This window comes from Periplaneta americana, chromosome 16 (genome assembly GCF_040183065.1).
Source record: "Periplaneta americana isolate PAMFEO1 chromosome 16, P.americana_PAMFEO1_priV1, whole genome shotgun sequence".
In the NCBI taxonomy this organism is placed as follows: Eukaryota; Metazoa; Arthropoda; class Insecta; order Blattodea; family Blattidae; genus Periplaneta; species Periplaneta americana.
In genome coordinates, this window is record NC_091132.1 from 155,068,717 (window position 1) to 155,085,378 (window position 16,662).

General features: G+C 38.3%; 1 protein-coding gene across 1 annotated transcript in view; it reads right to left on the minus strand.

The window, feature by feature from the left end:
• Window positions 1-12,509, minus strand: part of LOC138691493 (allergen Bla g 4-like) — a 31,417-nt gene extending 18,908 nt beyond the window's left edge. Inside the window, exons 1-2 of the mRNA XM_069813467.1 lie at window positions 12,447-12,509; window positions 9,348-9,444 (exon numbers count right to left, since the gene is read on the minus strand). Of these exons, the coding sequence (XP_069669568.1) occupies window positions 9,348-9,443 (96 nt within the window). The 5' untranslated portion in view covers window position 9,444; window positions 12,447-12,509. The remainder of the gene's footprint in view (window positions 1-9,347; window positions 9,445-12,446) is intronic.
• Window positions 12,510-16,662: the final 4,153 nt, after the last annotated feature.

A 16,662-nucleotide genomic window follows, 5' to 3' on the forward strand; every position in this document is an offset into this window, starting at 1 on the left:
AAATCTGTACTGTGTTCGGTTCCGGACAACAAATTCCGTACAATTTAAACTGAACCGTTCACTTGTTGAATAGATTTCCTTTCAATATTTCAGCCTTCCTTACTATTATCTTTCCACAGCCACACTATTTTAAACGTACCATTATGTTATTACTGTGGATGATCTACGTTTGTTTTAAGTAACTTCTGGAACACGTGCCAGGCACGCGGAAACAATGCAGTAATTTCTTTTCGTTTCAACCGTCGTCCATCGCTCAAATCGAACATTATACGCCGGACATTTAGGCCTATAGTTATTTTCTTGTAATTCGTGTGGTTTTCTTTGAACAGCTATAACTACCAATAATTGGAGTTCTTCGGATGCGCTTTTACCATACAACAAGCGAAAGATTTAATGTACTGAAAGCGCCAGTTTAGATATTAAAAGCACCGGTGATCATAATAGATCGACGCTCTCTTTCCTAATTTTCTAAAGTGTAGGATTTGCTCTGCAAGAGCTGCAGGTGTGTTTAAAAATGTTGTGCCATAATTTGAATATAGGCTACTATGGAAAAAATATCTTAAGTAAATAAAACAGCTCTTTTTCAGGTTTACAAGGCGGGAAAATCCACAATTTCAGAATTGTTAAGGTATTCATTACTCGCACATCATGAATCTCTACTTCGTACAAGTTCATTGAATTTTGGTCTCTTGAAATTTCACTAAAATTTGAAATAGGTTTCTAACTGAATACGTTTTAGAATGGATCAACTGATGGGTGGGACAAATAAAAATTCATTTGAGGTGTCTATGGAATAATTATTATTACCTAAAATCGATTAGTGGACCCCTGTATTGAGGTACATTTGATATCAGTGCAATAAATGCTGTTATTTCGATGGTTCCTATACATTGCTTCTTGTACTTCACCTAAATCACTATGTTCCATTTCACCAATGATTATCGTGCTTATTAACCCTCGGTCTATATCTGCTTCGAAAAAACGTACTCTATACCTGGGGTCTTTTTGACCCCGGATAGATTTCTTTCAACTAACTTGAAAATAGGAAGTTGTAAGGATAATTATTGGATAATTTATGTATTTTGGTATTTATTAAAGATTTTATGGGAGTACATTTTTATTAAAGTTGTTTTCTTACTGTTAAAAAGTGTTAATGAAAATTTAACAGGACATAATTCTCGCAAACGCATTGCACTGTTGTTTTGTTGTTGTTAATAACACTTTAGAATGTCATAAGTCTAATAATAATAAAATACAATGACTAATAATTACTACACTATAAATTATCTCATATTAGAATGTCATTATACAGGATGTTTTTGTATTCATACATTTGTAACATGTTCCGCGCCGTGGCATCATTGTCTAAGGCATCCTGCCTAGGACTCGCGTTACGGAATGCGCGCTGGTTCCATTCGCCATGGTGGAAGAAATTTTATCATGAAATTTCGGCCAGTGCATGGAACCGGTGCCCACGCAGCATTGTGATGCACTTGGGGATCTACGATAGGTAGCGAAAATCCGGTTTCGCAAACCAGCTGTAACGGCTGGGGGGATCATTGTACTAACCACACGATATGTCCATTCTGGTTGGATGATCGTCCACCTGTGCTTCGGCATGTGGACCTGAGGCCAGCAGTCCGCTGGTCGATCTTGGGCCTTCATGGGCTGAAGCGTCATGGATTTACTTTGCTTTACTTTACTTTACATCTTTAGGGATCTCTTTTCGATTGGCTCGAAGTGTTCCCACTAGTGTTAGGTTCTTCTGTAGCAATTCTTATCCTAATTCAAAACTTGTGAACAAATTGTCAATAGTAACATTCCTTCTACTTCCTCTCACATAATCCACAATATCATTTACAATACCTTTTCCTTGACTTAGCTCTCTTTCCTCTGCAGACTTTCCTGTATAAATTTGTGCATTTATCAAAAAGTTTGTCTCACGATCCACGGCAGCCCATACCTTTATCCCATGTTTCTCTGGCTTGGAAGATATGTAAACTTTGATTGGACATCGTCTCTGAATATATACAGGTGTTCATCTACTGTAGTGTACGGTTCAGGAATATAAGACGACATACACCCATCAACAAACATTTCAGAAACTGCACGTATGACTTCTGCTTTTGACCCTCATGCAGCTTTCCTTTCTTTCCTTGTCAGTTTGTCTTCGATACGGAGACACATCAAAATACTTGAAAATCGCGAATAACTCATTGTAACTCGGAAAATAGGCAAACCTTATTCTTTGGACCAAAATTCATCAAGTGGTTTCCCCCTTGCTGTGTGCACCCCTGCTGTTATGAGAAGACCGAAGAAAGCCTGTAGGTTTGTTGAATCCGGCTTACTCCAGTGCTGAAGGGAAATGTATTTATCTTTCACAACTTCATCACGATTGTTAGTATGCATTGATATTCTATTCAACATGTGATCAGTTATAAAAAGAGAGAAACAATCCTACTAATTTGCAAGTAGGCTATAACCTAACATACTGAGGAATATTAGCTGTTTGGCCCACTATATTTCTAGAAGGTTGCTTACGCTGTGGTGATGGCTGAGTAGCATAGTTCAGTTGTCCATTTCTTGATTAAGTAAATGTGTCACTAATACATTGACGTTATCATCTGCATCAATAGAATCAATATCTATTTCGTCTTCAAATTGAATATCTTCCTGTCACATCTACTTCCGCAACACCGCCGTCGCTTTCGAATATTAAATCATTGTCACATTCACTATCACTGTAGTCTGCGTCTTTTAGAGCATGATTAAGTCTATAAACTTTTTGAAAATCAATATTATAAATTATTATTACTTCATCAGAAATCTACTGCAAACTGAAAACAGTTAACTAAAAATTTTCAAATATCTCACAACAGTGCATCCCAGTTCAAGAAATATCAATATTTGATCTGTATTTGTCCCATTGTTGTCATAAAATACACCAAGAACGAGACCAAGTAATAAATTCATAATAAAAAATTAGTATAGCGTACTCTATACCTGGGGTCTTTTCTGACCCCATGTGATAAAAATGAAAAAAAAAATGTTATACCGCTTATACTAGGATCATGACAATGTAACATAATTGTAGCCAAATGTTCACAAATAGCATATCTGGAACATGGGAGAGTTATGTCAACATCTTACATATGCATTTGTAAAAAATAAAGGAGTGGGCCACAAAAGACCCCAGGTATAGACCGAGGGTTAAAGCCTTCATCATTTTCATCGGCCCGGAACTACAGTCTTTCCTCTTGCAGACACTATTCTCCTGGTGCTTTTGGATATTTCTCTCATCCAAATGTTGAAAATTGTGCATGTTTAAAACTGCAGTTAGGCCTATCTTCAAAACGCAAGTCTCGGTCACTACTTTGGCATTACAGGTTTTAATTGGACACCTGTACTCAATCTGATTTTATTATTACACATCATATCACTTTTTAATGTTGAATACGATAGGCCTACATGTTGCTATCGTGACCATTATTACATACTGTTTCAATGAAAACAATATCAACAACTTAACGCAGTAGTTCACAGAGTAATATACTTAGGCCTACCTATTTTAGGGATTTGCAAAAAGTTATAACATGAGCTGCTGCCAGGAGCTCAAAAGGAGCATAGCAATGATCTCAAAAGGCGCATAGCAATGGCAAAGGAAGCTTCTAATAGAAAAAGGAGCATCTTCTGCGGACCTCTGGAAGAATAACTATAGAAGAGAACATTGTGGAGTGTGACATTGTACGTGACAGAAATATGAACGTTAAGAGGGACTGAAAAGGAGCGACTAGAAGCATTGGAAATGTGGCTATGGAGAAGAAGCTATGCTAGAAATAATGGTTTAAGAACGAATAATCTTGAAACGCACCAGGAAGAGAAAAAGGAATTGTCTAGGTCACTGACTGAGAAGAAACTCCCTACTGAAAGATGCACTGGAAGCAATAGTGAACGGGAAAAGATTTCGTGTCAAAAGAAGATATCAGATGATAGTCATTAAGGTATATCGATCGTATGCGGAGACTACGAAGAAGGAGGGGAAAAAGGAATACTGAAGAATGCTGGGTTTGCGGTGAAAGACATTGCTTGAGGGGAAAACTTTGAGTACCATACCAGAACAAGGACTGAGGTTAACTCCAGACGACAGGAGTCATCAGTACGACTAAACAGTAAAGATACTACGCGGTCAGAGATGGTGTATGCTGAATTACGTTGTTTATTATATCAGGAGGAGGTGGAATGTCTATTGGCGCGTATTATAATTGTGTTAATTTTATATACCGGGCGCTTTTAAAAATGTTGGAAAACATCAAAAGCGATCTTGATGCCCACGCCTACATATATTTCTATGGGATGATATTGTTCATTCCTTTGCTTCAATCAATCATGATATCCGGTTGGTAGAGTTTCTCGTGTTTTATTCTCAATGGAGTACTCTTTTCTTTTGCTTTCAAATTTAGTTTTAGCTGAACAAAGATTGCCTACAATTAACTCCAGAACTTTTCTTGGAAGAAAATGGAGACATGTTTTTCTTAAGTGTTGGGTATTTTTTCTTGATTGACATTTGTTGTCCTACTTCTGATTGAGACAGAAAATTAGACGAGTCTATAATGTCAATCCCAAAAGAATATATTTCAGCGGCAACAATAACTTTTGTTTCCAGGCGAATATATATTTATATCCCACTACCTCTGACAATTAGTACGTAGGTAATACAGATCCATTATATATATATATATATATGTATATATATTATTTCATAATATAACTAGTTTTTCAATGATTGGGTACTTCATCTCACCATATCAATAGAGAAGTCTTCGCTGTAAGATATCTCTTTAAAAATGGTTCATATTTTTGTCGCACTCTTTGTCATTTTCTGTTGCAGCACATTATTCTTCATAAACCTACACTTCTCTCTCTGTCTCTCGCTCTCTCTCTCTCACTCTCTCTATATATACAGACACACTTTACACTGTCTGAATATTTTTCATAATGCTAGTTTCAGCTGGAAGTATTTGACCCCTTGAGAATTCGACTTTTACTCAATTTCTTTGATGAAAGAACTTTATAAACAAATATACATTATATAAGATGTCGCTGCCTTGTCCTCTTCCCAATTTTAGGCTGAAGTCTCAAATTTCATGATCAAATTGTTTACAATACGTACTGATTTGCCCGTAAGTGATATACTAACAGTGACTCAAGCCTAAAAACTGCGACCAATTTCTATGTTGAATGTAAGAAACGCTGCCATACTGACTCGTGATAGATAGCTACGTACTTTTTACCGGAATTCTTTGTAAAGCACACTTATTTTATTATCGTACTCAGCACAGTGAAATGTGCATTCCAGTTGTATAGTACATTTTCCTATTTTCTTCTTTATGTTGAAGGATTAACAAAGACTGTGTTAGAAGTCATAACATTTAGTCTATAACTCGCGAACTAGACTTCGCACAGTGTGCAATTTCTTTAATCTAGGTGGACATAATTCATATTTAAACTTGTTGATTTGACAATAAATTTTAATGAATATATGTCCCTGACTGTACGAGACATCTTGTAAAGACATTGCGGGATATTCTTCATGGATATTACTTTCTTTTTTAGTCTAACGTGAATATTACTATATGCAGAGTGTTCAATCCACACTCCCTGGTCGCAATGGAGAGGGCTTTCTTGAAAATAGCATTAAGGACTTGTAAAATGTGTTTTATTTTCTATTTTACGTAGAATTTGAAAACAACCAGGTATGTTCTTCATTTTAGCGTGTAATTTAACTACATTACTAAATTAGAACCCCTCAATTCGATTTATTTTTTGTATGAAGGTATGTTTTCCAAAAATCTGACTTTAATTTCAGGTATAAAATAATACCAGCTGCTGTCTGATGTCAAAACAATTTGTTTATTAATATTCCGACATCATTAACTGTGTGAAATAATGTTTGCTTGGTTGAGTATATATGCGAATCTTTCCATATTAATTATTTTCAGGGATTTGGCGGAGTAAATAAGGCTGGCCACTTTTCGAAGATTAATACCGGAGTTGTACTGAATCACAGAATAATTAACTTTTAAATAATATTATTGCCCTATTAGGACTAAAAGATATTCCCAGTACTGTTGAAAAATGTGAAACAGTTATTGGCGATTTTCCATCAAACATTCTGTCTTACTGGTTAAGCCCTAAAGTGGCAGTCCTTCCCTTGAAAGAACCGCAACAATTAATCAGAGAAGAGTCAGATATACTGTAATTCAAAAGAAAATTATTGTTTTGGAACTTAACAAGGTATTTATTGAGGACAAATGTGCAGAAGTGCATCAACAGTTATTATGGCCGTGTATGATGGTACAATTTGTAATATCCCAATGGAGAATAATACGAATCATAAATGCTATAATTGGTCTGCAATTCCCAAATATTTGAATAAGGACCCGCGAAGTAAGCAATAAACGTTACAGACCTACAACATATAGTTTTGGTCTCTCCACACTTCAAGCGAGGATTCGTTGTTTTGAATGACTTCTAGGCATACGGATTAGAGATTAAAAAAAAAAACAGATCAGTGGTGGAACTGAGAGGTCGATGTGCGAATTCAGAAAGAAAAGATAATTAGAGAAAATTTTCAAACGTGGTATGTGTCCTCTGGATCGTGGAATGATATTTGGATGAGGGTCCACTATTACAGTAAAATGACAAGAAAGTGCTTTAACTGTGACCCAAAGCCCTAACATAACAAGATGAAATGAAGTACTCGTCCAACGAATCTGTATGATTCTGCAAACTATCTTGTGGATTTAATACGAATTTGGATGTATTACAATTCACAACGTATACTATGAATTCTACTTTGTTTACTGGAAGTACAATTTTAAAGATAAGGGCGATAATTAATATCAAATTTTTAATTAATCTACTAATTTTTAATTTTGTCACAATGCATCCCTATAAAAAGGAATTGTTCTTATAAAAAAACATAATCACACTTTGTATCAGTAGCCAAGCGAGTAGAGCAACAAGTTAATATTAGTAAATTCAATATTCTGAAATTAAAGGACGAGGAAATTAAACGACATTATCAGGTCGAAATTTCGAATAGGTTTGCAACTTTAGGATGTTCCGACGAAGTTGTAGCAAGTATGGGCGAGTCCAGAAAAGCATATAGAGTGTTATTTGGGAGACCGGAGGGAAAAATACCTTTGGGAGGCCGAGACGTAGATGGGAGGATAATATTAAAATGGATCTGAGGGAGGTGGGATATTATAATAGAGAATGAATTAATCTTCCACAGGATAGGGACCGATGGCGGGCTTATGTGAGGGTGGGAATGAACCTTCGAGTTCCTTAAAAGCCATTTGTAAGTAAGTAATCACACTTTGTATATAAATCAAATATATGCTATCTTGAAGTTCTGCAAAACATTTCATGGAAATATGTTAGATAGGAAAATAGTTATTAATAATTCTGTTAAATTCACAACCTATGAAAGGGTTAGTTCCCCTTTCACAAACGTAATCAGAGTTTGTAGTCTGATCAACTACCCTACCTTACAGTTCTACATAAAGTCTCATGAAAATATGTTAGATATGAAAGAAGTTATTAATAATTTTGTTTAAATTCACCACCGTAAATGGGTTGCTTCACTCACACAAACGTAGAGTCCATACTGAAATCAAATACTCTGCCTTAAAGTTCTGCAAAAAGTTCTATGAAAATCTGCTAAAAAGGAGAGAAGATAATAATTTTGAGAAGCTAGATTAAAAAAAATTGCACACTCTGCGTCGTATGAACAAGTGACCTTCACTGTGAGCTTCGGGAAAGAATTACGCATGCTATAGGATATTTCCCTCACATTGAGAACAGACTTTCGAAGCGCAAGTAAGAAATAATGCTTGCTCACATAGCGGCAGCATGGTCGAAGGAAACTGGATAAAGTTGCAGGCTTCCTACTGGCAGCAGTCGACTATCGTTGTAGTTAATCCGCTTTCAAATAAATTTTGGTTGTACCTGAGCGGTAATGATCATAATGGTGCTGGTGGCAATATAAGTATTGTTTAATGTAATGTGTTGCAGTAGTGAAAAGAATAGCCAGTTGTAATTTATTAAGTTGAATTCCATGTCATTTCTATTAAAGGACTATACTATAAAGTTAAACATTATAGTCTACTGTATTCTCATTTCGTTCACAAAAATAATTTAACACTACCTGTGCACAGTACAATTTGGGATGTTTATTTAATTCGAAATCAAGCTTAATCATGAGAATAATTGATTATCGTACTCACTCTTTCTATTAGACAATATTATTTCAAGCTATGATAATATTTACATACAGTATTTTTCATTTGTAATTGATAATTTTATTTTAAATTTATTTCAGGACTAAAACTACGTAGCTATATCATATTTGCTTCAGTGTATTTGTTTCATTTTAATCACTTTTATAAAAATAATCCGTGGCGCTACAGCCCGTGAAGGGCCCAGACCGACCAGCCGGCTGCTGGCCTCACGCCCACATGCCGAAACAGAGGTGGACAATCATCCAACCAGAATGGAGGTATCGTGTGGTTAGCACGATGATCTCCCCAGCCGTTATAGCTGGTATTCGCAACCGGATTCGCTACCTATCGTAGCTCCCCAAGTGCATCACGATGCTAGGTGGGCACCGGTCCCATACACTGGCCGAAATTTCATGAGAAAATTTCTTCCCCCATGAGGACTCGAACCAGCGCGCGCTCCATAACGCGTGTCCTAGGCAGGATGCCTTAGACCGCGACGCCACGGCGCGGGACAATCACTTTTATAGGCCCATTAAATACTGATATATGAGCCGTTCAGAGCAAAAGTGGTGTAAGTCAGAATTGGGTAATGAGATTTAAAGTAAAAATTCTGTAAAATACAGCGCAAAGTAGCAATTAATATGTTCTCCTTGCTTTCCACTGACTACTAATAGTTTAAATAAATTGAATATTAATTGCTACTTTGCGCTGTATTTTAGAGACTCTTTACTTTAACCCTCATTACCCATTTTTGACTTACACCATTTCTGCTCCGAACGGCTCATATATTATTCCAGATTATGAGAAGAGAATATAACCTACTATAGCCACAGTGTGTGAACAATGGAAACTGTGAAAATCTGTTACAATGAAGAAGTGAAAAATTGTACAATTGGTCCAAGTAATAATAACGGAAAAGAAATCAATATAATTACCAAGGCCAAAGAATTTCAGAACATTATTAATACTATAAATTCTGAATTAATATATTTATGACACTCATTTCCGTCAAGGCAAAATTAAGATATTGAAGTTTATGTCTATTTTTAAGCCATTACATACTCTTTCAGGGATCAAGTCGTCGTGGTTGGAAGTCTTCAGATCACAAGACTGTTCTGCTCCCACAAGACACACGATGGCTAGCAAGACCGCAATCATGCTGGAAATGAGAATTTGCATTTGCAAAGTTAGACTTTATTGTATTAATTTCAGGATTACATAACGGGTCACTAAATGAGAGAATGTGAGTTAAGGCTTACTTAAGTGATTAACTTTATTTTAATTACATGATATTAATATAATCAGAACACATTGCTGTTCGCAACATTCGCAATTACGAGGGACAGATGGAGAGATCCAGCACACGACAATGTTCAATCTTGAATCTCATCCATACCGACATAAGCTCCAAGTCTGTGAAGAGATCCAATGATGAAGCTTTCATACAATAATTGACAATGTTTCGTGAAGATTTTTACGTATTTTGCATAGTGAATAAATTATGTGAACGTCAATATGCTGAAAAGTTTGAGTGACACAAGTTAGGCACTACACAAATTTTAATTCGTCTCATGTGACGTCAGCTACTTACGAGGTGTTGTACGTGAAATTCCGGAAAAACTGTCAGTGTTTAAACTGCAGATATACAAAAAGTTGGAACCATAATTTCAAGTAATTTTTATAGCATTGATTATTTATTGAGGGTTTAATAGTTGAAACGTAATTTTCGTGTGCATATTTTTATTTTCACTCACTTTGCGTGCTATGTCATCAATATTTTTAAATATGCATGCAAAGCTATGAGTGCACACATGTAAAAGGCAAGTTATTATATGGACCTTGAATTCTACCAGTTCTTTGAATGACATTTTATTTAAAACACACATTTGCAACAGACTTCTGTGGTTAGTTTCTTGAAAATATTTTCTTTCATGTCACAATCAGAAATCACTCTACAGTGACACTAAAGTTCATCATTATTTTTGTAAAACTAAAATTCTTACATGAACATTATAATAATAGTTCGTATTCAACACACATGAGTTCTGAAAATAGGCACAAAATTTCAAGTTTACTTTCCAACATAATTTGTTTCTGGAATGGTAAGCTTTCTGCAAAATTTAGATCATTTTTCATACTAGTATGTAATAATATATAAAGTAAAAGTCATGTATGTAAAACTTATATCTCTATGTTTCTCTATGATCTATTATGTCGATGTAGAAATTACTTTAGATTGATTATAGTATAAATTTTTGTGTTTTTTTTTTTTTTTAGTTTGATTGTTAGTATAATTATAACAATTTTTCCAATGCTTTTACTTATATGTATTATTGTATAAGTTGGAGTAAAAAATGTGAGTAAATAATGTTACATCAATGTTAGGGACGAATGTAGAGCGTTATGGGCCTCGGCGAAGGTAATAATTGGGATTCTTGAGTAAAAATTACAGATTAAGAACAATAAAAATATACCGGTAATAATAATGGAAAGAACAAAAATAGTAACAATAGAAATAATAATTGCAATAATAACTCACATCTTTGATGTTAAACAAAGGGATGATCTTCATTCAAAATAACACACTTTTATTAACACGTCCCTCTAATACTATTCCCTAGATGGGAACTTTTCGGAGGCAAAACTGTCAATTGTATCTTCAAAATGAATCTACGCCAAATGTCATGTTTAATTTACATCATCATCTTCATCTTGAAGGATTAGGCCTTTCGACCTGTTGCGACCTATCCATCTCTTCATTCGTCTTTCTGTCTCTCTTCTCCTTTTATTGTAAGATATTATTTGGAAATTTGATAATTTCTTTTGTAGGTCTAATTCTCTTGTGTTGCCCATTTCACAACTTAAATATTTGAAAATTTTAACTTGATTTATTATAATAAAAATTAAATTACTTTAGCGGAATTGTGTAATTCTATTTATTAGTTCACTCTTTATCAATTCTGGCAGGAAAATAATCGGCGTTCTCCATTTACGTTGGTTACAAACAATGTTAGAAAAATTCTCATGGCATAGCCTATTTGGGAATCCAGACAAAATATTATTATGATTTTCCATGTAGTTTAACTATATAGTTATGAGTAGAACCCGGCATACCCCGATTACATAACTTGTGTTGGGAAATCACGTTGTATTTTTAGTTGGTTATTTTACGACTCTTTATCAACTGCTATTTTATATAGCGTCTTATTGATATGACGGTGATAATGTTAGCGAAACTAGTCCAGGACCCAGCGCCAAAAATTATCCAGCATTAGCTCTTAATGGGTTGAGGGAAAACACCGAAAAAAACCTCAACCAGATAACAATCCCGTGGTCCAGGTAGGCTACCACTAGGGTTTTCTACGGGAGCCCGGGTTCCCTTGTGGCATCCTAACAAATCTCCATTTCAGTCTTATCTATTGTGGCTAGATGGTGCAGTGTGGTCAGCGACTAGGTCGTTAAATTTGGTCTATATAACTGACATCATCTTGGAAAATGACAAACAGTGATGTACCTTCCATTAATATAAAAAGGCCTGATCATCTCCAGTATATAAATATATATATATATATATATATATATATATATATATATATATATATATATATATATATATATATATATGCATCAGGGATGCAACAAAGTGAAGGCATTCAGATATCAGGTGTGCGGAAATAAGATCACATTTATAAAAATTTGCAAATTTTTTACACAATATTTGGATACTTTTAAAGTAATAATTGGTTATTGAAATATAAAATATTTGAATGACTCTCCTGTAACGTAAATTATAATAGTTGTAGAAGAGGAAGCAAAATACAATATGATTATTGTTCAATCAATAACATTTTGCTCCAAAAAATAATACTTTATGTGACCCAATATTTACTATTATTGCTATTGTTACTGTCATTTTCAGACCTCCTTAAAACCCCTGGCCCCAGCTGACCGCCGGGTTCGCCCTTGAGTTAAAGCGGTACAGACCACAGTCCATATTCAGACTAAGGAATGTTTTAGTTTTCAAGATTCTTCGAAAAAGCATGTTATTAAAACAGTTACCTATTTGTATTCAGCATATTAAGCCTATTTATTTCTATTCATTTAAAATGTTATTTTCACAAGCAACTACTTAGTAATGTAAGTCAATAGCATTTTACTTACTTGAAACAGTGAAGGAAATAGTTCTCTTGAAACGCCACTCTCTTGTAACAATTACTGCCTGCTTCAAATCCTTTATATAATACACGAAAGCTGTCGTTGGATGAAAATTTAAGATATTTTCGTCATTCAGGGTGACTTCCAGGGAGTCATATTTTACATACGGGTACATAACGTACATTAAATCAATTTAATTCTTATAAAAGACAAATGGCGCCAAATGAAATATGTTTTCTTTACTTCAGCATGATAAATAACCTTCATCGCTAGTGAAAATATTGCATATGCCACATTTTTATCCCAGAGGCGTGAAATATTACAATGTAAATTAAAACGTCATGACTCTTATTATAAAGGTATAGCTTGTGCCATAAACTTAACATCACGAAAAGACTTGCCATGTTATAAAATTATTTAAAACATAATTGTTGTCTTAGCAACCATAGACTAGGATATAGAACTACTCATCATTATCAATCTTATGTTATTTATTTATTAATTGCTTCATAATACTGTTCCGGTTGATGGGGTTCCTCCACGTTGGTGACCGGGGGGTGCAATGGTGGCTCTCGTGCTATTCTTTTCGGCCATTTTTCGTCTTATCACCAACCACCTCTTTTCGTTCTCTCGTCTTTTTGATCATTCTATCTCTCTACGCCGGCCACCATTGCATGCGGAACACCCACATCATCACAGTCATTTTCACCTCTCCATCCCCGCTGTTAATTTTCGCCACGTCCGCCACCATGACGGGATTTGTTAATGCCTGGTGAGGCTACATTATTCTTCCTCTTCTAGTTCATTATATTCATTATTAGGTTAAGTATCTTAGGCTTAGAACTCCCGTCTCACCAGCGGGGATCTTTCCTATCTCCGTGATTCTGTCCCACGGTTTCGAGCGCGACTTCCAACTTGTGTGGCCCGACAGGGCGCCGAGCAACGAAGCAATAGTGGACCCTTCATACTGCCCCTGTATGGAAGTTTAGGTGCGGAGCCCGGACCAGATGTCAAGTACACACACGTAGAGGCCTAATGGGGCCCGGGGCGATTTAAACGTCCTGGTGACCGACTCTGCTCGCCGGGGCGAATATATCGCCCCGTCGTGTTACCGCTGACTTATGGGTGTCGCAGTGTAATCAACCACAAGTCCCCAGAAGCTGCGTGCTGTCTCGGATTGCTCCGGCTTTGGGAGGTGGGTCGGAGTTAGCCGAGTGGTCCGGCACTTGTATTCAGTGTAGACTGGGGAGCCACGGGCGGTTATTCCCGTGGTAGGGGCATAAAACAGCGACACACCTCTGGGGCAGAACTTGCCGTTGGGTATGTAATGTCCGGTTTGAAGGGTAACTTGCGTGAGGTGGGTTGCTTGGGATCGGGCTGTGGGGGGGTCCCCACGGCCGGCACAGACCGCGAAGAATATTTCGGTGTCTTTTTCTTTCGCCCCCCCCCGGTGGCAGGCTGACGCCGACGGTTCCGTAGGAGGGGGCCAGTTCAAAATGTCCTCGCGCTCCAACCTTCCTTCAACTCAACAAACTAGTAATTCAAAGAAACTGAAAGTGGTTGATGCCATTATGATTAATCCCGACTTAGTAAAGATTGTTGTGCCGCCTGCGAGATATCTCAACATGACCCTTGACAGCACCGAAAAGACGATAACGAACATCAGCCCGTTCTACATCAAGCGCGCCCTCGATCAGTTGGTAGGAAATGTCAAGAATGCAACTCGCCTCAGATATGGAACTCTGCTCATGGAAACAAATCCGAAACAGAGTGAGACTATTAGAGGCGGAGTTGTTAGGATCGTATCCTATTAAGGTTGAACGTCACTCCTCACTCAACAACACAAGAGGAGTCATTCGTACGGAAGCTTTAGATGGTTTATCTGATGAAGAAATTCAACTAGAGCTAGCGGAACAGTGTGTTTCCAAAGCTTACCGACTAACTGGTAAGAAGGATGGACAGACGTTCCCTCTGCGTCCAATTTTCTTGACCTTCGAAGTTCCGTCTCTCCCAGAGTTTATCTAAGTCGGGTATGAACGTGTTCCTGTCCGTGCGTTCGTGCCGAACCCCATGCGGTGCTTCCGCTGCCAGCGGTTCAGACATACGCAAACGCGTTGTACAAATAGCACCGTTTGTGCAAAGTGTGGCGAGTCTGATCATGGTGATTCATCATGTTCTCACGCCGACCATTGTGTCAATTGTGACGGCGACCATGCTCCAAACTCAAAAGTCTGCCCGAGATACACTGAGGAGAAAGACATACAGGAAGGTCGTGTGGAAGAAAATGTTACCTTTTTCGAGGCACGGAAGAAATATTACAATGACAAAACGAAAAATAGCAAAAACCAACGTATGCGTCAGTCGTTAATAAATCAATCCAGGGTACTGATGCATCGACACAAACGCCACCTCTCACAGCCGCTACAGATTTTGGATAAGTCGAATCCTCGACACAAACATTTGTCGATTGCGCCACCCTGACAGGGACAGATGATAGCTGTGGCCTTACCATCCGGCCGTATGTCCGTCACCCTCTTCCGGAGGCCAGTCGAGATGGGTTCCGCCAAGTTTGTGACCGGGGGATGCAATGGTGGCTCTCGTGCTTTTCATTTCGGTCATTAATCGCCTTATCACCACCCAGCCCTTTTCATTCTCTCATCTTTTTCATAGTTGTATTTCTGCTCGCCGGCTAACATTGCATGCGGAACGCCCACCACATTATCGCAGCCATTTTCACCTCTCCATCCCAGCTGTTTGTTGTCCCACGTCCGCCATAATGACGGGATTGATTTGTTAAGGATGCCTTGGTACGTTACATTCTTCTTCCTCTTCTAGTTTTTATATACATTATTAGGTTAAGTATCTTAGGCTTAGAACTCCCGTCTCACCAGCGGGGATCTTTCCTATCTCCGTGGTCCTGTCCCACGATTTCGAGCGCGACTTCCGCCTTGTACGCCCCAACAGGGCGCCCAGCAACGAAGCAATAGTGGACCCTTCATACTGCCTCTATATGGAAGTTTAGGTGCGGAGCCCGGACCAGATGTCAAGTACACACGTAGAGCCCTAATGGGGCCCGGGGCGATTTAAACGTCCTGGTGACCGACTCTGCTCGCAGGGGCGAATATATCGCCCCGACGTGTTACCGCTGACTTATGGGTGTCGCAGTGTAATCTACCACAAGTCCCCAGACGCCGCGTGCGATCTCGGATTGCTCCGGCCTTGGGAGGTGCGTCGGAGTTAGCCGAGTGGTCCGGCACTTGTATTCAGTGTAGAGTGGGGGCCACGGGCGGTTATTCCCGTGGTAGGGGCATAAAACTGAGACACGCCTCTGGTGTAAGACTTGCCATTTGGTGTGTAATGACCAGTTTGAAGGGTAACTTGCGTGAGGTGGGTTGCTTGGGATTGAGCTGTGGGGGAGTCCCCATATCCAGCACAGACCGAGAAGAATGTTAGGTGTCCTTTTCTTCCGACCCCCGGTAGCAGGCTGACGCCGACGGTTCCGTAGGGGGGCCAGTTCAAAATGTCTTCGCGCTCCTCTTCTCCTCCAGAAAAACAACAAAAGCAGATGAAAATAGTAAAAGACAGTACAGCTGAAGGTAATAAGACGAAAACTGCAATGGAATTGGACCCTTAGAAGGTAACAATTAACGTGCCGCCTCCAAAGATTATGAGTAACACGTTGGATGGGAACGAAAAAACTATGAAAAACATTAGTCCATTTTACGTGAGACTCGCGCTTGACGGACTCGTTGGCAAAGTCAGTAATCCAACTCGACTCCGCAACGGCAGTCTCCTTGTTGAGACTGCATCCGCAAAACAGAGCGAGACACTGTAAAGAGCGAAGTTGCTGGCATCCTGCCCCATCAAAGTTGAGCGACACTCCTCGCTGAACACCACGCGAGGAGTTGTTCATACGGATTCTCTAGATGGTATGTCCAATGAAGAGATCCAATTAGAGCTGGCGGAACAGTCCGTGCCCAAGGCTTGCCGTTCACTGGGTAAGCGGGACGGACGGACTGAACCCCTGAGCACAGTCTTTCTGACCTTTGAGACGTCTCTCTTGCCAGAATACATCCTTGTGGGGTGCGAGCGTGTCCCTGTGCGTTCCGTATGTCCCGAACGTAATGCGGTGCTTTAAGTGACAACGGTTCAGACATACGCAAAAACGTTGCACTAATAACATCATCTGTGCAAAGTGCGGAGGTTCTGACCTTTGGGAATC